Below are 23,029 nucleotides of genomic sequence, written 5' to 3'. Positions count from 1 at the left end.
GAAAAAATATCCAGATATGTCATGTCCAAGAAATGCAAGACAAATCTAACTCAACTAATTACTACCCTATAGGGTCTTCTCTTGATAACAAATGATGAAAGGGGTCATCAGCAAAGCAATCAAGTGGCAATTAGTCAGCAATTGCTTGCATATTGAAGCTCAATTTAGGTTCTGCCAGGGCGATAAGGAAGTTAGAAGTTGAATGACCTCGGTCTAGACATTAAAGAAAGAGCTGAACTACAAAAGGGAGGGGAGAATGATTGTTGTGATATTAATGCAGCATTTCACTAGTATGTGACATCAAGCAGTCGTGGTAAAACAGGTGTCAATGGGAATCAGGAAAGTTTTCTCTAAGCACAGGCAAGATGTTGTGGGTGTTGAAGGTCAATCATCTCAGTCATAGAGTCACAGAGATCTACAGCATGGAAATAGAAACAGACCCTTCGGTCCAACCAGTCCATGCTGACCAGATATCCCAACCCAATCTAGTCCCACCTGCCAGCACCCAACCCATATCCCTCCAAACCCTTCCTATTCATGTACCCATCCAAATGCCTCTTAAATGTTGCAATTGTGCCAACCTCCACCACTTCCTCTGGCAGCTCATTCCATACACATACCACCTTCTGCGTGAAAAAGCTGCCCCTTAGGTCTCTTTTATATCTTTCCCCTTTCACCCCAAACCTATGCCCTCTAGTTCTGGAATCCCCGACCCCAGGGAAAAGACTGCCTATTTACTCTATCCATACCCCTCATAATTTTGTAGAACTCGATAAGGTTACCCTTCAGCCTCCGATGCTCCAGGGAAAACAGCCTCAGCCTGTTCAGCCTTTCCCTATAGCTCACATTCTCCAACCCTGGCAGTACCCTTGTAAATCCTTTCTGAACCCTTTCAAGTTTCACAACATCTTAACGATAGGAAGGAGACCAGAACTGCACGCTATATTCCAACAGTGGCCTAACCAATGTCCTGTACAGCTGCAACATGATCTCCCAACTCCTGTACTCAATACTCTTACCAAACGCCTTCTTCACTGTCCTATCTACCTGCGACTCCACTTTCAAGGAGCTATGAATCTGCACTCAAAGGTCTCTTTGCTAAGCAACATTCCCTAGGACCTTACCATTAGATGTACAAGTCCTGCTAAGATTTGCTGTCCTAAAATGCAGCACCTTGCACTTATCTGAATTAAATCACATCTGCCACTTCTCAGCCCATTGGCCCATCTAGTCAAGATCCTGTTGTAATCTGAGGTAACCCTCTTCGCTGTCCACTACACCTCCAATTTTGGTGTCATCTGCAAACCTACTAACTGTACCTCTTATGCTCGCATCCAAATCATTTATGTAAATGACAAAAGGTAGAGGACCCAGCACCGATCCTTGTGGCACTCCACTGGTCACAAGCCTCCAGTCTGGAAAAACAACCTCCACCACCACCCTCTGTCTTCTACCTTTGAGCCAGTTCTGTACCCAAATGGCTAGTTCTCCCTGTATTCCATGAGATCTAACCTTGCTAATCAGTCTCCCATGGGGAACCTTGTCGAACACCTTACTGAAGTCCATATAGATCACATCTACTGCTCTGCCCTCATCAATCCTCTTTGTTACCTCTCTGAAAAACTCAAGTTTATGAATCATGATTTCCCACCCACAAAGCTATATTGACTATCCCTAATCAGTCCTTGCCTTTCCAAATACATGTACATCCTGTTCCTCAGGATTTCCTCCAACTACTTGCTCACCACCGACATCAGGCTCATTGGTCTATAGTTCCCTGGCTTGTCCTTACTACCCTTCTTAAAACAGTGGCACTACGTTAACCAACCTCCAGTTTTTTGGCACCTCACCTGTGACTATCGATGATACAAATATCTCAGCAAGAGGCCCAGCAATCACTTTTCTAGCTTCCCACAGAGTTTTAGGGTACACCTGATCAGGTCCTGGGGATTTATCCACCTTTACCCATTTCAAGACATCCAGCACTTCCTTCTCTGTAATATGGACATTTTGCAAGATGTCACCATCTATTTCCCTAGTGTATATCTTCCATATCCTTTTCCACAGCAAATACAGATGCAAAATATTCATTTAGTATCTCCCCCATTTTCTGCGGTTCCACACAAAGGCTGTCTTGCTGATCTTTGAGGGGCCCTATTCTCTCCCTAGTTACCCTTTTGTCCTTAATGTATTTGTATTTGCCAAAGCTATGTCCCCTTTTTGCTCTCCTGATTTCCCTCTTAAATATACTCCTACTTCCTTTATACTATTCAAAGGATTCACTCGATCTATCCTGTCTATACCTTACATATGCTTCCATTTTTTTAAACCAAACCATCAATTTCTTTAGTCATCCAGCATTCCCTACACCTACCAGCCTTTCCTTTCACCCCGACAGGAATATACTTTCTCTGGATTCTCGTTATCTCATTTCTGAAGTCTTCCAATTTTACAGGCATCTCTTTACCTGCGAACATCTGCGCCCAATCAGCTTTTGAAAGTTCTTGCCTAATACCGTCAAAATTGGCCTTTCTCCAATTTAGAACTTCAACTTTTAGATTTGGTCTATCCTTTTCCATCATTACTTTAAATCTAATATAATTATGGTCGCTGGCCCCAAAGTGCTCCCCCACTGACACCTCAGTCATCTGCCCTGCCTTATTTCCCAAGAGTAGGTCAGGTTTTGCACCTTCTCTAGTAGGTACATCCACATACTGAATCAGAACATTGTCTTGTGCACACTTAACAAATTCCTCTACATCTAAATCCTTAACACTATGGCAGTCCCAGTCTATGTTTAAAAAGTTAAAATCCCCTACCATAATCACCCTATTATTCTTAAAGATAGCTGAGATCTCCTTACAAGTTTGTTTCTCAATTTCCCTCTGACTATTCGGGGGATTATAATATAATCCCAATAAGGTTATCATCCCTTTCTTATTTCTCACTTCCACCCAAGTAACTTCCCTGGATGTATTTCCGGGAATATGCTCCCTCAGCACAGCTGTCATGCTATCCCTTATCAAAAATGCCACTCCCCGTCCTCTCTTGCCTCCTTTTCTATCCTTCCTGTAGCAGGGAGATCACCAGGAGTCCGTCAGGATAGATATTTTAATCAACCTGTTCAGACATATTATGACACAGCTCTGCATCAGGTGGTATTTGAACCTAGGTATCTGTTCTAGAGATAGGGACACTTTCACTGTGCCCACAAGAACCCCAAGTTTCTCAGGACAGATTATTATTCAACCTGTTCAGATGTGATATTACAACCTTTGGAGCATACAGGCCTTGAACCCTGGTCTCCTGACTCAGAGACACAGACACTACCACTGCACCACATGAATCCAAGCGCCTCAGGATAGTGTGTTAGGCCCAAACATCCTCAGTTCCTTTATCAATGACCTCCCCTCTATTATACAGTTATTCTCTGATAACTGTGGAAACCTCAATACCATTCACAACTCTCAAACATCTTAAGAAGTCTGCATGCACAGGCTGCAATACCTAACCACTTCCAGGCCTCAGCTGATAAGTGGCAAATACCACACACAGGCAATGACCATATCAACAAAATAGATTCTTACAATTTTCTCTTGATGTGATTTGGTATCAGATACCACTTTGAACAGAAATTGAATTAGAGTTGCAATAAAAATACTAGGGCTATAAGAGCAGTTCAGATGCTATGAATTCTATACTACAACACCTCGTGACTCACCCAAATCCTGTCCATCAAGGCATTTGATAAGGTACTATATATCAGGCTATTTAATCGCCTTTGGTGATAGAGGAAGTATATTGCATGGATAGGGGATTAGTTTAACTAATGGAAAGCAGAGATGTGGTTGTTGGTTTGCTCCATGCTGGTGGGTTGTCATACAGATGTTTCATCACTATGCTAGTTAACATCAGTGTGACTTCCATGAAACGGTGTTGTTCTACTCTGCTTGATATTTATATAATCTGAGAGCGTAGTGCTGGAAAAGCACAGCAGGTCAGGCAGCATCCAGGGAGCAGGAGAATCGATGTTTCAGGCCAAAGCCCTTTATCAGGAAATCCTTTGGTCCGAAGCATTGATTCCCCTGCTCCTCAGATACTGTCTGACCTGCTGTGCTTTTCCAGCACCACGATCTTGACTCTAATCTCCAGCATCTGCAGTCCTTAATTTCGCCTATTTGTATGATCTGGTCTGTTAAGGGGGGCTTTGTCATTTCTGTTTTTTTTCCTGCAGTGTTTGTATATGGGGTCTATTTTTACATGCTTGTTATGGTTGAATCTTCACAAAAACCTTAGGAAGGCAGACAGTTGGGAGAAAAGAGGTCATTTTAAGGACAGAAACTTGTAACCAGTAAAATACCACAGGGATCAGTGCTGGGGCCATAATATTTTTTACAATATATTTTAATAACTAAGGAAAGTGAATATAATATGTCTAAGTTTGCAGATGTCACCACAATAGGTGGAAAGGTAAGTGGCAAGGATGGCAAAGTCCACAGAAAGTCATAGTCAGGTTTCGTGATTAGGCAAAAAAACTTGGCAGATAAAATGTAATGTGGGGAACTTGGGGCTTACATACTTTGGCAAGTGAATATTGAAGCTGAATGTTATTTAAAATGGAAAGAAATTACCGACAGCCACAGCACAGAGGGATCTGGGAGCTCTCGTGCATAAATCACAAACAAAAATAAATCATCCAAATTCAACAATCATATAGGAAAGGCAAATGAAATGCTTGCCTTTATTTCAAATGGAATGGAGTATAAAAATAGGGAGGTCTTGCTAAAATTCTACAAGGAACTAGTCAGATCATCCAGAAAACTGAATAGTTCTGGGTCCCTAATAGAGTTATAGTCATTGAGATCTACAGCACAGAAAAAGCTCGTTGACCCATAAAATCTGCACTAGTCTGCGCTAAACAGCCACCTAAAATATTCAAATCCCATTTTCCACCACTTGACCCAAAGCCTTGAATGCCTTTGCATCACAAGTGCACATCTAAATGCTTCCTAAATGGTACGAGGACTTCAACCTCCACCACCCTTACAGTCATTGAGTGTCAGATTCCCATTACCTTCAGTTGAAAAAGAATTTCCTCATATCCCCTCTAAGCATCCTGCACATTGCCTTAAATCGATGATCCTCAGCCAAGGAAAAAAAGTTTCTTCCTGTCTACCCCATCTATGCACCACATAAATTTATACATCTCAATCCGGTCTCCCCACAATACCTTCTGATCCAGCATATTTAATCCCTCTACGTAACACTAAAAATCTCCACCCCTTTGGATTATCCTGGTAAATATCCTCTGAATCCTCATCTAAAGTAAGGATTGCAGAACCCCACACAACGCTCAATCATTAGCATACCAACCTTTTATACAATTTCAGCATAACCTCCCTGTGCTTGGGGTGTGCCTTGGCTAATAAAGGCAAGTCTCCCATATGTCTTCACATCAACCATTTGCCACTAAAAAGCCCATTTGACCAGCCTGCCTACACCCTCCTGTAATTGAAGGCTATCCCCCTCACTAGTTACCACTTTAACAATGTTTAGATCATATACAAACTTACTGACCGACCACCCTTCATTTCAATCCAAATCATATCCAATAAACAGCAAGGGTCCCAACATTTGGGGCCCCACTGGACACAAGCTTCCAGGCACGAAAAGACCTCTTGACCATTACACTCTGTTTATTGCCACTTAGCCAATTCTGGATACAGATTAGGCAAATTTCCTTGGATCCTACAGACTCTTACTTTTGCTATCAGTCTCTCATGCAGAACTTTATCAAAAACCTTGCTGAAGTCCAAATAGACTGCATCAAAAGCATTGCCCTCATTTAGACACCTGATCACCACCTTGAACAATTCAACTAAATTGGTCAGACGTGACCACCCCTTAAGAAAACCATGTTGACTGTTCATGATAAATCCCTATCTCTCAGAGTGCAGATTAATTCTGTCCTCAGAATTGTGTCTGAAAGTTTCCCCATCACTGATTATAGATTGACTGGTTGTAGTTTCCTGGTTTATCCCTTGCTTGCTTCTTGAATAACAGTCCTGCACTGGCTGTCGTCCGGTCATCTGGCACCTCTCCCCATGCCAGAGAAGAATTGACAATTATTGCCAGGACCCTTAGTATTTTCTGTTGCCTCACTCAACAGCCTAGAATACATTTCAATAAACCCTGGAATTTAACTACTTTCAAGCTTGTCAGACCATTCAGAATCTCCTCTCTTTCTATGCTAATTTCTTTAAAGTATATCACAGTTGTTCTCCCAGATTGCTACACCCAAATTGTCCCTCTCACGAGTGAACACTATTTCAAACTATTCATTTAGAAACATACCCTGCTCCTGCTCCTTGTACAAATTTCCACTTTGGGCCTTATGGACCTTACTCTTTCCCTAGTTATTCTTCCTAAGAAAATATATACTGATATTAGAGGCTGTCTACAGAAGGTTCACTAGGTTGATCCCATATATGAAGGGGGAAAATGAGGGCTGCAGATGCTGGAGATCAGAGCTGAAAATGTGTTGCTGGAAAAGCACAGCAGGTCAGGCAGCATCCAGGGAACAGGAGAATCGACGTTTCGGGCATAAGCCCTTCTTCAGGAATGAAGAAGGGCTTATGCCCGAAACGTCGATTCTCCTGTTCCTTGGATGCTGCCTGACCTGCTGCGCTTTTCCAGCAACACATTTTCAGCCCATATATGAAGGGACTGTTACATGAGGAGATGTTAGGTAGATTGGGACTGTAGTCATGGGAGTTCGGAAGAATTATGTGACTGTACTGAAGCGTAAAAGGCTCTTAGGCAGCTTGACAATAAATGCAGAAAAGATTTTTCTTCACTCGTGGGATGTAGGCATCCCTAGCCGGACGAGTATTCATTGCCAATTCCTATTTGCCATCGAGAAGGTGATGGTGAACTGCCTTCTTGAACGCCTGCAACCTGGTTGGTGTGGATACATCCATCATGTCATTAAGTAGGAGTTCCAGGATTTTGACCTATTAATACTGAAGGAATGACAATATATTCCCAAGTCAGGATGGTGAGTAGCTTGGAGGGGACTTGTTTCAGCTGTCCTTGCCTTTTTAAATAGCAGCAGTTAAGGGTCTGGAAGGTGCTAACGTGACTTGGTGAATTTCTGCAGTGCGTCTTATAGATGGCACACACTGCTGCTACTGACCATTTAGGGAGGGTTGGAACGCTGTGGATGTGGTGCCAATTAAGCAGGCTGCTTTGTCCTGGATCATGTCAAGCTTCTTGAGAGCTATTGGAATTGCAATCATCCACGTAATTGGGAAATATTCCATCACACTAACGACTTATAGATGGAGACAGGCTACAGGGAGTCAGAAGATGAATTAGTCGCTGCAAGATTCCTAGCGTCTGACTTGCTCTTGTAGCCACAGTATTTACATGACACGTCCAGTTCAGTTTCTGGTCAATGGTAATCTCTAGGATATTGTTAGATGGGGATTCAGTGATGGCGATACCATTTAATAGCAAAGGGCAATAGTTAGATTTAGTTTTGTTGAAAATGGTTATTGCTTGTATGTCATAAATGTCACTTGCCACCTATCAGCCCACGCCACGATATTGTTCAGACCTTGTTGCATTTGGGCATGGACTGGTTCAGATCGTAGGAATCCCAATTGTTACTGAAGATTATATAGTCCTCTTCTAACCTTATCATGGAAGGAAGTTCATTGATGAAGCAGCTGAAGATGGATGGGCCAATGTCACAAAGATTGTGTCCCCTGTGGTAGAATCTAAAACCAAAAGGCGTTATCTCAGAATAAGAAGTTGTCTATTTAAGACAGAGATGAGGATGACTTTCTTCTCTCAGATGGATCTATAGAATTCTTTGTTGCAGAGGGTCTGGAGGCTGTGTCATTAAGTATATTCAAGGCTGAAACAGGAAGATATGTAATCAGTAGGGAATCAAGGGTAATTGGGAAAAGGCAGGAATGTCAAGAAGAGAATTATCAAATCAGCCATGATCTCATTGAAAGGCCGAGTAGATGCAATGCTTTGAATGGCTTACTTCTCCTTCTACATTTTATTGTCTTACATGGCACTTGCATGAATGAATGCAGGTCTACAATAAGCACTGGAAGCAGGATGCAGGGGCAGCACAGTGGTCAGCACTACTGCCTCACAGCACTAGGAACCCGGATTCAATTCCACCCTTGGAATTGCCTGGGTGAAGTTTGCACATTTCCTGTGTCTGCATGGATTTTCGCCAGGTACTTTGGTGATTAGTCATGGGAAATGGAGGTTTACAGGAATAGGGTAAGGGTTTGGATCTGGGTGGGATGCTCTTCAGGAGGGTCGGTGTGGACTTGATGGGTTGAATGGCCTGCTTCTGCAGTGCGTCTTATAGATGGCGCACACCGCTGCTACTGAGCATTTAGGGAGGGTTGGAATGCTGTGGATGTGGTGCCAATTAAGCAGGCTGCTTTGTCCTCGATCTGTGGTACTAAATGGAATGCAGCAGAAGGTATCTCATCACCAACCTCAAGGGCAACTAAGGATGGGCAATAAATGCTGGCCCAGCCAGTGACACCCAGATCCTATGAATGAATAAAAAAAGCTCATGATTGGCACAACATCCACCACCTCAAACATTCACTCCTTTTCATGGTAGATATGTGAACCATCTAAAAGTTACACTGGCAGTAATTCACTAAAGCTGTTTGAACAATATCATCCAAATACGCCACCTGGAAGAACAACAGTAGATGCATTGAAACATCACCTGCTCAAACCTCACGCAGCTAAATGAATTCACATGGAGGAGAATCCATTGATGTTCAGTGGTCCCAGGTTAAAAGTCAAATATTTCAAGGGATTTTTTTTTTTGAGTCTGCAAATTCTTGGCTTTCCTTTTATACCAGACACACGCTCCTTATTAACATTTAGACCTTGTTTGTGTGTTTGATGATACATTTTATTATTCTGCTCAGGATCAGTAATTATTAAAATTTTCTCTCCCTTTCACACAAGGAACTCATGTAATTGGCTGCTTAATTTGATTAGTGCATTTTAATTGTGATGCTAAAAAGAATTGTCAATATTTATTGCTACCAGCTGAGGGGATTAAAGAGGGGAGTCTTAGAGTCTTTCTTAGGGCCTGTAACATTTAATAACAGGACTTCATTAAAAACTTTTGTTGGTTTCCTAGCCACAGCTAGCCAGTTGAGCAAATCAAAGTTCTGTGGTATGCAAACATACAAATTGAAAGAAATCGATGACTGGGCCCTCGAGCCTGGTTTACAATCACGGCTGACCCAATTATTCTATATTCCATCTACCCCAAGAACCTTTCATTCTCTTGCTGACCTCTGCCTTAAGAGCATTCAAAAGCACTGCTTACACTGGTCTTTTGAAGAAGAGAATTTCAAAGAATCATGACCATTTGAGGAAAAAAAATGCTCATCACTTCCTTAAATTTTTTTAAAGGGTGATCCCTGGCTCTAGATCCTCCGAGAAAAGGGAATAAGCTTTCCACATGTATTTGGTCAAGACCACTCAGGATTTTGTGTGTTTCAATCAAGTCGCCTCTTAAACTTACTTTTTACATTCCAATGGATACAAGCCTGGCCTGCATAACCTTTCCTCATAAGACAACCTACCTTTTCTTGGTATTAAATCTGGTAAAACTTCTCTAAACTGTGTCCAACATATTTGCATCCTTCCCTCAGTAAGCTGAACAATATGATATACTGTACACCACATGGAGTCTCACCAACGTCCTGAATAATTGAAACACAACCTCCCTACCTATGGACAGAATAGAATTTTGCAGTACAGAAGAAGGTCATTCAACCCATCATGTCTGCATAAGAAAAAGATACCCATGAATACTATTCTTCAGCCCTACCTCCTCAGGCCTCTAAAATTTATAACTTTCAAATATATATCCAGCTCTCTTGTGAAACCTCTTATGGAATCTGCCTCCACCACTCTCTCAGGCAGCACATTCCAAATACTAAAGTAAAGTAGTATCTTCTCATCACAGTCCAGATCTCTTGATAACAATCTTAAAATTGTGAGCCCTAGTTACTAATATGCCAACTAGTGGAATATCCTCCTTTACCCTAAGAAAATTGCTCATAATTTCAAACACCTCAATAAGGTCAGCTCTTAATCTTCTCTGGCCCAAGCACAGCAAGCCCAATTTCTACATTCTTTCCATGTATCTAAAATCCCTCATTCCTGGTATCATTCCAGGACTTAGCATCCTTCCTTAAAAAAAGGTTCCCAGGATCAAACAGTACTCCAATGTGGTCTGAGCAATGACTTGTACAGGCATAGTACCACTTCCTTGATTTTTTTTACTCTATGCCTCTATTTATAAACCAAAGAATTCTATAAGCCTTCATAACCCCAAAGTCCCTCTTCTGTGTCATCAAAGTTGTATCATTGAGCCTATATTGTCCCTCCATGTTTTTTCAACCAAATTGCATTACTTAACATTTCTCTCTATTGAAATTCATCTGCCAACTGCCTGCCCATTTGGCCAACTTCTCAATGTCCTTCAGAAGTCATTCGTCCTCACAATTCACTGTTCTCCTTAGTAACATCCTTACAATAAACAACAACTTTCTATTAGCTTTCCTAGTTTCTTGTTGTAATCACATGCATGTTGGGAAAGGAAAATAGTTGAGAAAAGAAAAATAATGAAGAGGAAGAAAATAAATTGTGGGTCAATCAATAAATTGATTGTAAAAATGATTGAGATATTTCAGGAAGTAATCCACGGTATAACGTGGTGGGAGAAAGAGATCAGTCAGAAGAGTAAGGTTATGGGAGTTCCTAGCTTGTAAGCATTGTTCAATTTAATCATGACAGTGGATTATAACCTTGAATTCCTTATGGACATATTGAACTTTTAATCACAACATATTTTGAAAAGAAGTCATACAGCCACAAGATGATGCAGATGTAGATCTAGTTATTGTCTGATAAAGCCCCACAGAGAAACCATGGAAAGTGACACATGAAAATGTGCTAACTCAAACTTCAAAATAAACCCTTCAATAGGGAAATCTTATTCAAATCAAATTCGTCTGTGATCTTTTTATAGCTACTGAAATAATGAGGCGCCGACTAACTATCGCCTCTGGTTTATGTCCCAAACTACAGATATGAGAGTTTTTTCTTGATATACAAAAAAAGGATTAAAAACATCAACCTTTGGTCGGTTCGAATTAGCGAGCTAATTAGCAAATGCGCTGCGAAGGCCACATCTGTAGCAGAATCACCTATCCTTGCACTACAGATAGAGAAAGACTCTTACTTTGAAAACAGGAAGCCTAGTAAGCTGGTGGAGTTACCATTGAAAAGGAAACAAGATTAAAAGCCAGTCAACTAATTTGCAGAGCCAATAACCTCAAATTCAACTGTTTCACTGTTTATTATCAGTATCATCCAACTCAACATCTGTAACATTTACCATCAAACCCAGAGACTGATTCCTACATCTTTTTAACGGATATCTTTTTACTCAACTCACATTTATAATCTGTGCATGTATATCACATTTATCATCTTATCTCATTATTTATTATCTAATAAACTGCTGTTTCGTTAACTCAAGAAAGCTCTTAAAACATAAATATATTTGAATTGGAGGAGAAAAGTGTCCAGAAGCAAGGTATCCTTGTTAAAAATCAACCTGTTGCAACCAAACAAGACAGGGGCTGAATTAAGAAAGGGAGACAACTCATCCTGCCTCATCTGACAGTGTAAACATTTGGGGGTCTCACATTTAGAATCACAACTAACTGCGAATGCTTGACCAAAGACAGTTCAATTAAAGTTGTGGGGAGGGCTAGTTGAAGGAGAAGACATGCAAGTTGGCTCGAGCATGAAGGTGCAAAGGAACTTGAAAGACATTTACATGTCTCACTTCCAGCAATCCTTGCCTCCTCTTGGTAGCAGATTTCCTACATCCTCTGAAACGTGGCCAACGGGTAAAATTTAAAATAGACATTAAATCAGAGATATACAGTTTAATTCTAATATTTAAATGACAAACACAACTTTAGGAAACCATTGGTACCAGGCACCTCCATTTTGCTTAAAATGGGAACTGGATGGCATAGAGTTCAAACATTTTGAAGAAAAAAACATTGATACATTTTAGTCAATGCCACTGGCTTTTAGGAGTTAAATTCCCAATGTACGTGCATGAAGAAACATCAGACTGAGAGAGAAAGACAGAGAGACAGAGAGACAGAGAGACAGAGAGACAGAGAGACAGAGAGACAGAGAGACAGAGAGACAGAGAGACAGAGAGACAGAGAGACAGAGAGACAGAGAGACAGAGAGACAGAGAGACAAACTACATATCATTTTCAAATTTGTATAAAACTAGGAAAATGAAAACTAACTTTCATCTGGCTATTTATACCTGCTTTGCTGCAGCAAGTTGTCTGAATGAGTGCAGCTCCAACAGTCAAGAAGTTCAAAACCATCCAGGACAAACAACCTGCTCAGCTGGCACTCCATCTAAAACACTCAACATTCACTCCCACTACCACTGAAGAGTGATGCACAGTGGCACCATTGTGCACTGCAATGCATAATTTCATATTTCACGTTTCATAGACAGCTCTCTCCAAAATAGGTATCTCCTAAAAGGACAGGGTCACATACACATGGGAGCACCATCACCTGCATAGTCCCCCTGCCAACATCACACTATTCTGACATGGAAGTATATATTCACTCCTACACTATTGTGGGATCAAAATCTTGGTATTCCCTTCCAAACAGCATTTTTGGGTGTATCTACACTAAATGAAGAGTTCAAGAAGGTAGCTCATCGTCACGTTCTCAAGGGAAACGAGGGATGGTCAATAAATAGTAGAATAGCCAGCGATGCCCATATCTCACTACTGAATAAAAGAGATTGATTTATGGCATATAACAAGTGTGAGGATATTTCCTGTATGGCTAATTTGGAAGGCAAAGTTTCATTCATGCACACAAACTTCATTTAAAGGACTCATGGCACAGCAGTAGTGTTCCCACTTCTTGCACGGAGGTTTGAGTTCAAGACCCACCTGATCCAGAGATGTGTCAGAACATGCCTGAACAGCTTGATCAAAAATAATTTATCCTTTATTTGTTCATTTGCAAATATCAGAGAAAGTTCTAATGACTGATAAGAGTTATAAAACAAATTGGCATTTTTTAAAATTAGGAATTGGATAGTAGCACGATGGCTTGCTAGCTTTTAAGAAATGGATAGAAATATTTAAAATTTAATCGAGAAAATATATACCATAAAACATGCACATATTTGTGGTATGAGATTGGGCATTTCTTAGTAGCAAGTCAGTTCCTACAAAATCAATAACATTAAAATTTTGAAAGATTATAACATGCACTATCATGGAAACTTAAGAGACTTCTATAAAAACAAAATAATTACGTCAGGCTTTTAAAAGATGCACTTGCAATATTTCTAAAGCTGTTCTAAAAACAGAATCTGAACCAGTAATCACATGCTGTTGGCGTTGTGCTTGGAAATGAATTCACCTTGGCAAACACAGGCTAGGCATTTTGCAAGGACAGCTGACTTAGTGTATGACCTTGCAAAAGTCGCCAAGGGAATTAATTCTGTTAGAGGTCTATTTTGCAACCAGTTTTGGTGTGTTGAGTACAGTTACAATATAACTAAATAACATTTTAACATCAATGCAATTCAGTCTGAAATACCTCACTTCATCATACAGTAAATGATATTCTGTAACGATACATAAAGAAACCTCAGTGGAAACAAACAATGTTTCTATAGTCCTGAAGGCAATATTGAGATACCAACCCAAATGTAATTTAGTTTGATCCAAAAAAAGGGGTGGATTTGAGCTGGAACAGATACTTGTAATTGTAAACAGACAGATATCCAAATCTTTGAAATCTCCAGAACTCCCAACACAAGGAAAATGGAAATTCAACTTCAATTGCATAGTTGATGAATTTAAAAGTGGTGAAAAAGATGCAAATTGCACTCAAAGTTGTGCCTCTTTTGGGGGTAGTGTTTCTGTTGCTATTCAAGCTCAACTGTATGTCAACAAGTTCCTTCGAAGATGTGGGTGCGCTGTACCATTAAGCAAGTTATTAGCTAGTAAAACTACCTGACAGCGCCAAATGTTCTGAAAAAAAAAGTAACATTTCGTCGAACGACGAACAACAGGATAAAGCCTGAGAGGGTGGACAGGTGGTGAAAGGCCTCGGGTGTTTTCAACGTAATGGAGTGGGTCACAGAAAATTACAGTGCCCTTGGTTTCAGAAGGGCACAGGGAAAAGGTGTTTTCATTGCCAGGTGGGACACGTCAAATCACAGTGCTGATCATTAAAGAAAGGCATTGTGGGAAAAGACGTGGTAAAAAAAGCTAAGCCAGTGGCATTAGTGAAGGTAGTAAAGAGGCCCTAAGAAGAGCCGAGGAGCTGCAGGGAGTGCACAGCCAAGGCAGGGACTGGGTATTGAGTTAGTACCTGATCTCTACAAAGAATTCACCTCTGTGGGTAAAGTTTACTCAGAAAGAACAAGGGGAGAAGGACAAGAAGTTATAATTTTGAGAGACACAGGATCTAACCACCGTCACTGATAATAAGGGATGAGTGAATATGCACTCTTTCTGATCTGCTACCCGAATGTGTGGTAATTTGTGGGATAAATGGACAGAAATTTAGCATTCCCCCATGTAAGATCAGGTTGGAATGCCAACTTAAGACTGGGCAAGTTACAGTGGGAGTGATTGTCAGAGTGTCAGTTCTAGGAATTCAGTTTATTCTTGGCAGGATCCAAGGTGGAAGTGACACCCCTTGTTGTGGAGAAGCCTAAGGAAGACCAAGAAACTGAGGAGTTAAAACAGAAATATCCTAGTATTTTTCCAGACTGTATGGTAACCAGATCCCACTATATCATAAGTCATAGTATAAAGTGAAAAGTAAAGAGAAAGATGAAGGAGTTCAGTTAGCAGATGCCCTGTTTGACGTAATTGTGCAGGAAAAACCTGAATAGACAGAGAGTGAGACAGAAGAGTTTAGTTTTGAAAGACTAAGCGACTTGCAACTACAAGACAAGACAATAAAAGATATATATGGACGCGTACTCCAAAAAGGAGGCAGAGAATATTCCAGAATATTCCAGAATATTCAGAGAATAAGACGGAAATGGAGACCACAGCAAGTTAGTGCAGAGAAGAAATGGGCTGAAATGCACCAGATTGTGTTGCCAGTAGCATACAAACAGGAAGTACTACAGGGAGCACATGAAGTACCTGTAGAAGGTAACCTAGAGATGCGAAAGACTCAGGCTAAGGTACAAAAACATTTTTATTGGTCTGGAATACACAAGGGTGTGATTAACTTTTGCCATACGTGCCAAATGGTAGGTAAGCCACAGACAGTAATAAAACCAGTATCTTTGTTGCCAATTCCTGCATTTGAAGAACCTTTCATGTGAGTTATAATTGATTGTAGATTAGATTACTTACAGAATGGAAACAGGCCCTTCAGCCCAACAAGTCCACACCGACCCTCCGAAGAGCAACGCACCCAGACCCATTCCCCAACATTTACCCCTTCATCTAACACTACAGGCAATTTAGCACGGCCAATTCACCTAACCTGCACATCTTTGGACCGTAGGAGAAAACCGGAGCACCCGGAGGAAACTCACGCAGACACGGGGAGAATGTGCAAACTCCACACAGACAGTTGCCCGAGGTGGGAATTGAACCCAGCTCTGGCACTGTGAGGCAACAGTGCTAACCACTGTGCCACCGTGCCACCCGTAGGGCCCCTCCTAAGAACGAAAAGTGGGAACCAGTACTTGTTAACCATAATGGATATGTCGACCAGATTTCCAGAGGAAATTCCATTACAGAGTATCAAGGCAAAAAAGGTGGTAGAGGAGCTAGTAACTTTTTCACATGGTATGGGCTACCCAGAGAGATTCAGTTGGTCCAAGGGTCAAATTTTACTGCTAGGCTGTTTAAGGAGGTTAAGGATAGCTTATGCATACAGCACTTTAAATGCAGTGTGTGTCATCTGGAATCCCAGGGAGCTTTAGCAAGATGGCATCAGACCTTGAAGACCTTGTTGAGAGCATACTGTTAGGACTACCCGAATGATTGGGAAAAAGGTATCCCATTCGTATCGTTTGCCATTAGAGATGTCCCAAACGAATTTACTCAGTTCACTCCCTTTGAGTTAATATTCAGGCCTGAAGCAAGAGGCCCTTTGAAATTAATTAAAGAAAAAATTGACAGGACAAAGTCAGAGATCTCACACTTAGATTATGTATCGAAGGTGTGGGAGAGATTGAATAGAGTAGGTGAAGTAGCTAAACAGCATCTAAAGAGGGCATAGTGTAGAATGCAGCAGGTGGTAGATAAAAGCTCTGAGACTTGGACATTTTTCTGAGGGGATGATGTGTTAGTACTGTTACCAGTGCTAGGAGATCCCTTCAAAGCCAGGTATTAGTGTCACCTATCAAAAGTTGAGTCAGGTGAACTATTTAGTAAAGATGCTAGATAGGGAAAAAATGTATCGGGTCTGTCAAATGAACATTTTGAAACCATATTATACTAGAGAGAAAGAACTGGAGAAACAGGTGGTAGTTACTGCCCCGCAGAGTGTGGAATCAAATTCAGATGACATGAATTTTGATGTGCCTCAAAATAGATTATTAAACAATGAAGAATTCCTCAAGGAGTGGAATAGGTTAGTAAGCTGTCTCAGGAACACAGAACTCAATTGAAAGATTGTTACTGCAGTATAAGGTCATACGTATGAATCAGATGGGGAGGACTAATGCTATTGTACATGGAGTAGACGTAGGGAATACTGCTCCAATAAAACAACACCTCTATTGGCTTAATCCTTTCAAAGCCCAGATAGGTCCAGATGGAAGTGGAGACCATGCTTGGTGAGGACATCTTCGAAACAAACCAGAGCGAGTGGAATTCATCGATCGTCTTAGTTCCCAAACCAAATGGGACTTAACAATTCTGCATGGATTATCGGGAGGTCAATGCTGTTACAAAATTGGACTCATATCCAATTCCTAGATTGGAGGACTGTACTGAGAAAGTCGGACAAGCCAGTTATGTCACCAAGTTGGACTTATGCATTGTTACTTGCAGGTACCTTCATCAGAGATGGCGAAAGCAATCTCTGCGGTTGTAACCCCAAATGGGCTAGATCAGTTTAAAGTGATGCCCTTTGGAATGAAGAACACACCCACCACATTCCAAAGACTCATGAACAGAGTTGTGGCTGGGTTAATAACTGTGCAGTTTATTTGGACGACAAAGTGATCTTTAATACATTCTGGAAAGATCACATGGTACAGTTAGCAGAGCTCTATGAATGACCACGAGAAGCAAAGCTGGTGATAAACTTAAATAAAACTGAATTCGCGAAAGCAGAGGTGACGCTCCTGGGACATAACATCGGTCATGGAAGATTGACCCCATAGAACACAAAGACGAAGACCATTGAGGAATTCCACAACCGACCTCGAAGAAATAGTGCTTCAATTCTTAGGACTCAGCGGATTCTATCAGAAGTTTGTTCCAGCTGCAGCAGTGTTGTGGCACCGTTAACCGATATGCTGAAGAAGAACACAAAGTTTCGGTGGACAGAACCATGCCAGGAAGCATTTGACCATTTGAACGCCATATTAACCACCAAACTAGTTTTAGCTAAATGAAATGTTTCAAAACTTTTTAAGTCACCATCAATGCTAGTGACATTGGAGTACAGCTCCAACTCCAACAGGAAGATAAGGATGGGATTGAACTGCCAATTAGTTAATTTTCAAAGAAGATCAACATCCACCAGAGGAAATACTCCACAATCAAAAAAGAACTATTGAGTTTTCTACTGGCATTACAACATTTTAATGTATCTGTCACGAACAATGCGTCGGAGACAGTGGTGTACAAGGGTCACAATCAGTTTACATTCTTAGAATGCTTTAAAGCCAAGAATGAGACTGAGACTATTTTGTTGGAGTCTTATGTTATAGACTTTTAATTTAAAAATCATACATATTGAGGGTCATAAAAATGTAATCTGTATGTTAGGGTAATGTATTAAAAAAGGAAAAAAATGATGATGGTTAATTTTTCATTATGATGGTTTTTTCATTATGATGGTTAATTTTTTCTTAAGGGGAGAGGTGTTATGAAGATGTGGGTGTATTGCACCTTTAAGAAAGTTATTAGCTAGTAGAACAACCTGACAGCACAAAGTGTTCTGAAAAAAATGCAACATTTGGTCAAACAACTCGATTAGCTGGCCGCCTGGAGATATAAACAAATTTAAATTCAACCAGTTTAAATTATACCCCAAAATACCAACCTCCAATCAAGTTGAATTGAGTATATTGACAATCTTAAAAGCCAATGACACAATCTAATGCTTTGGGGGTATAAGGTTAGGGAAATCTGAACAATTGGGAGGAGAACTGCCAAGCTACCAGTATGTAAAAACTGCCCCAAAAACAGCTCTCTTAAAAGGTCCCTTTATTGATCAGTAACCTGTGAAACAGAATCCCCAAGGAGGATAAAAGACAGGAACACAGAGAAGAACCAAACGCTGCCTGGTTTTGAGATAACAAGTTTTGTTTTGTAAATCTCAAATCAGGGTTCTATCAGACTAGTATTGTAAAGGGGAAAGTATAAGAAGGAGTTGTAAATAACTGTTAGTTAGTTATTCCCTGGTTATACTTTAAGAAATAAAGTTGTTAATTTTTACTTTAAATAGTTCTTGGCCTCTCGAATTCTCACAGATTACTGCACAGGATAAAATCTTTTGTGTTGCTGGCTTAAGCTAAGCAGGAGGGTTTGCCCCTTGTCGTAACAAAGTGCAAAGGTTGTGATGAGCTAGTGGTGCTGGGCAGCAATGTTTTTGTTTTGGAAGTCTTAGCTACTTAATATACTTCAAAATAAAGTAAGCGTCATTAAATAGACTTTTCTGCTCAAATTGATCAAAATTAAAACAAAGTAATTTGAATCACTGCAAATCCACTGAGTATCCCAATTTAAATAGCAGAATGACGTAAAAAGACTTTTAAAATATGTACAGAACTATTTCCTACTAATAGCATGATATTGTAATCTGTTTAAAGTTAATTGTTTAAATTACTTCCATTAGCTTTTAAAGTACCACCATAGATGCCTTGAGTCCAGAAGAAACAGGTATCTTTAAAGACACTTTAAAGTGTGCAAACAGGAACGATTACAGGAAATGCTCAATCGTAGTTAATCATTCTGAATGTTTTCTTAACTGAAACAGCACTTAAATGCTAACTGCAGGCATAGATAAAAGCTGAGAATTCTGCAATGACTGATTGGCCTCCCCATTCCTCAAAGCCTATTCACCACTTAACAAGGAAAGTCAGAAGTAAATGCAATAGGCTACACATGCCCAGATTAGTACAGCTCCAAGAGTGGTCTCAAAACTTGACACGATCCAGGACAAAGCAGATTGCTTAATCAGTGACTCATCCACCACTTTAGGTATTCACTACTTTTAGTGATAGCACTGTACACAATTTACACAAAGCACTGCAGTAATACGCCAAAACTTCTTCAACACTTCCAAATCTTTTAGGTTTAGAAGGTTAAGGGCAGCAGCCACATTGGAAAACCTGTACCACTTACTTCCTCTCCAAATCACACTCCATCCTCATGAGGAAGAACAACAAGATTATTTTATTGTGATTGGATCAAAATCCTGCAACTTTCAAGCTGGTAACCATCTGGAAGTACCTTAATCACACAAACTGCAGTGGCTCCAGAAGACAACCCATACAAACACAAGGAACACAAGAAATAGGAACAACAGGAGATCATGCAACTCTCGAGCTTACTCTGTCATCTAAGAAGATCATAGCTGATCTGATCATGGCTTCAACTTCCTTGTACATCAAAAATAACAACCTTAATTAAACATATTCAATGAAGCAGCCTAGAAAGTTCACTGGGGAAGAGAACTCTAAACGTAATGATTTTGAGAAAAGAAATTCCTCTTCAGCTGTCTTAAACAAGAAAGTCCTCACTTTGAAAAGGTGTCTTCAAGTTCCACATAACCCAATAAGAGGAAACATCCTCATTATCCACTATCAAGCTCCTCACAATTTTGCATGTTTCATTATTCTAAACTCTACGAGTACAGTCCCCAACTCACTCAACCTTGTCTCATAAAACAACCATTTCATCCCAAGTGAACACTCTCTGCATTGTCTGCCATCCAAGTAAATAAGCAGACTATAATCATACACAGTATTCGACTGAAAACTTGTAAAAGGAAATTCAAACTCTCAGTTAGTAACTGAATGAATGCCACAGTAATATTTCACATTTTAAGACATTCACTGTAAAAATTGATTAGAATGTCTGCTTCAAAATCTTTTCCTTCAGTTTGCAAAAATATGCACTTGGAATCAACTTCTAATTAATATGCATATCAACTGTTACAGCAGTCTCCTCATTAAATATCAGTCTCCTCATTAAATGCTAGGAAATTGCCTACCTCTGGTTCTCTTCTCTCATCTGATGAAGGGAGTTTAAGTTCTCGACCCTGATCATCATTTGGGTCAAAAAGATAAATGTAGTCTGAGGAATAACTAACAAGAATTTCTTGTCCATCATTACTGTAGCAGAGAGATGTAACTCGACAAGATTTATTAGTAAGATGTGGTGGTAAAAATCTTGCACACATTCCAGTAGTTGATCGAGTATTATAACTACCTGCAAAAACAAAAAAGATAAACAGTTGAAATTTATAGCACAGAAGGTAGATGTTTTGCTACCTTCTTTTGCTTAATAAAAGAGCTGTCCACTTTGTCCTGTTTCCTTTTGCTATGCTCTGTTAATTTTTTTTTAAACATATATACTGTATTTTTAGAGACTGTTATGGTCTCTAATTCATCCATTATTTGTGGTCCTGCGTCTACTATTTACCTATCTATTTAAATGTACTGTGCTGAACCTTACTTTGTTGTTGTTGTTGTGCAATTTGGAGGCATTCTTGCTGAGACACCCAGCAAAATTTGTCATTGCACATTTCCAAACTTGCCTCATTAACTACCTATCCTGCCCCTATGGCATCCTTCACATCCAATTCTAGCCCCATTTTACCACATGCATTTAATAGCACAACTCACCAATCACTAGATATCCACAAAAAGGCTGGCATCCCTTATGCCCATGCCAACTTTAAAAGCCCAGGTAAAAACAGCTCAGCATCGCCCTCATGACCTGTCCTCCTGCCTATCTTCCTTTGCACCTATCCATTCCTTTCTGATCTATCACCTTCATCCCCAACCCCATTCACCCATTGTACTCTTTGCTACCTTCCCCCACCCTCCTCTCTGACCTATCACCTCCATCCCCTCCCCCATTCACCTATTGTACTCTATGCTACTTTCTCCCCACCCCCACCCCGCTCTCATTTATCTCTCCACTCTGCAGGCACCCTGCCTCTATTCCTGATGAAGGCCTTTTGCCTGAAACATCGATTTTCCTGCTCCTCGGATGCTGCCTGACCTTGTGCTTTTCCAGCACCACTCTAATCTAAACTTTGTGCTCTGGGACACGCACTGTCAGTCCAAAGTTGGCCTGCATAGTTCTTGATATTTGTCTCAGGCATGGCAGAAAGGGAGAAATTAGTGCTCTGCTTTGTGGGTAGGGTCCTGGAATCCATGCTGGAAAGAATGTTGAGATGGGAGACAAACCCTTCCCCTCAGGGTGGGTAATGGAGGGCACAAAACCAGATGATGCTGGCTTGTTCTGAGGATGCCACCTGGGTCAGTGCAATTTCAGCAATTTGGAGGAACGTCTGGTATATAGGAAGGAGGTCAATTACCTTTTCTATTAGGGCAGCACAGAGGCTCAGTAGTTAGCACTGCTGCTTCACAGCACCAGGGACCAGGTTCAATTCCATCCTCGAGAAACTGTAGGGAGTTTGTACATTCTCCCAATGTCTGCGTGAGTTTCCTCCACATGTCTGGTTTCCTCCATGTGTCCGGTTTCCTCCACAGTTCAAAGGTGTGCAAGTTAGGTGGGTTTTTCATGGGAAATGCAGGGGTACAGGGATAGGGTACAGAGGTGGGATGCTCTTCCAATAGTTGTTGTGGACTCTATGGGCTGAATCAACATTTGGGGAAAAAGCCCTGAAGAAGTTTCCTGAGGAAGGATTTTTGCCAGAAACATTGATTCTTCTGTTCCTCGGTTGCTGCCTGGCCTGCTGTGCTTTTCCAGCTAAGAAACAGTCCCTAGAATCAGGTGACTCTCTGAATCTCCTGTTTATATGTCAGCCAGGACTCCCTGATTGGCCTGAATGGGCAAAAACTTGAGAGATGGGAGTTTAACATGGATAGGTGAGTCTATTTATTTTGATCAAAAGAATGGAAAGGTAACTTATCATTAAAATGGAGTGACACTTCAGAGTGCTTTGTTGCACAGAGATCTGGGTGTCCTTGTGCACGAATCGCGCTAGGAAACTAGTATGCAGGTACAGCAGGTAATTGTGAAAGCAAATGGAATTTTGATATTTCTTGCTAAAGGAACTGAGTATACAAGTAGGGAAGTGTTGCTGCAATTGTACAAGGTATTAGTGAAACCACACATGGAGTACTGCATATAGTTTTGATCCACTTCCTTCAGTTGGGAGGTAGATGCACTAGAGACAGTTAAGAGGAGATTCATTAGATTGAATCCAGAGGTGAGGGGTTTGCCTTAAGAAAGGAGATTAAGCAGTTTAGGCTTATACACTCTGAGGTTTAGAAAATTGAGATAAGATGGAACCGAGGTAAATAAGGTGCAAAAGAGGATTGACAAAGTAAAAGTAGAGAGACTGTCCCACAAGAGGAAACAATCCAGAATGAGAGGTCAGTATTAGGATAAGGGGTAGCAAATTAAAAACAGAGATCAGCAGAGAAATTACTTCTCTGAATATTTCATAAACCTGTGGAATTCACTAT

General features: G+C 40.6%; 1 protein-coding gene across 5 annotated transcripts in view; it reads right to left on the bottom strand.

The window, feature by feature from the left end:
* dcaf6 (ddb1 and cul4 associated factor 6) overlaps positions 1 to 23,029 on the bottom strand; it is a 236,811-nt gene that overhangs the window by 153,988 nt on the left and 59,794 nt on the right. For all 5 annotated transcript variants that reach the window (XM_043700884.2, XM_043700878.2, XM_043700880.2 and 2 more), the window contains exon 7: positions 20,578 to 20,795. In XM_043700884.2, the coding sequence (XP_043556819.1) occupies positions 20,578 to 20,795 (218 nt within the window). The remainder of the gene's footprint in view (positions 1 to 20,577; positions 20,796 to 23,029) is intronic.

Source organism: Chiloscyllium plagiosum, unplaced genomic scaffold (assembly GCF_037043375.1).
Source record: "Chiloscyllium plagiosum isolate Xiang-an unplaced genomic scaffold, Cpla_swu_hap1 HiC_scaffold_12, whole genome shotgun sequence".
Classification (NCBI taxonomy): domain Eukaryota; kingdom Metazoa; phylum Chordata; class Chondrichthyes; order Orectolobiformes; family Hemiscylliidae; genus Chiloscyllium; species Chiloscyllium plagiosum.
The sequence above is the reverse complement of the archived record's forward strand: the minus strand, read 5'-3'. Positions and strand labels throughout refer to the sequence as shown.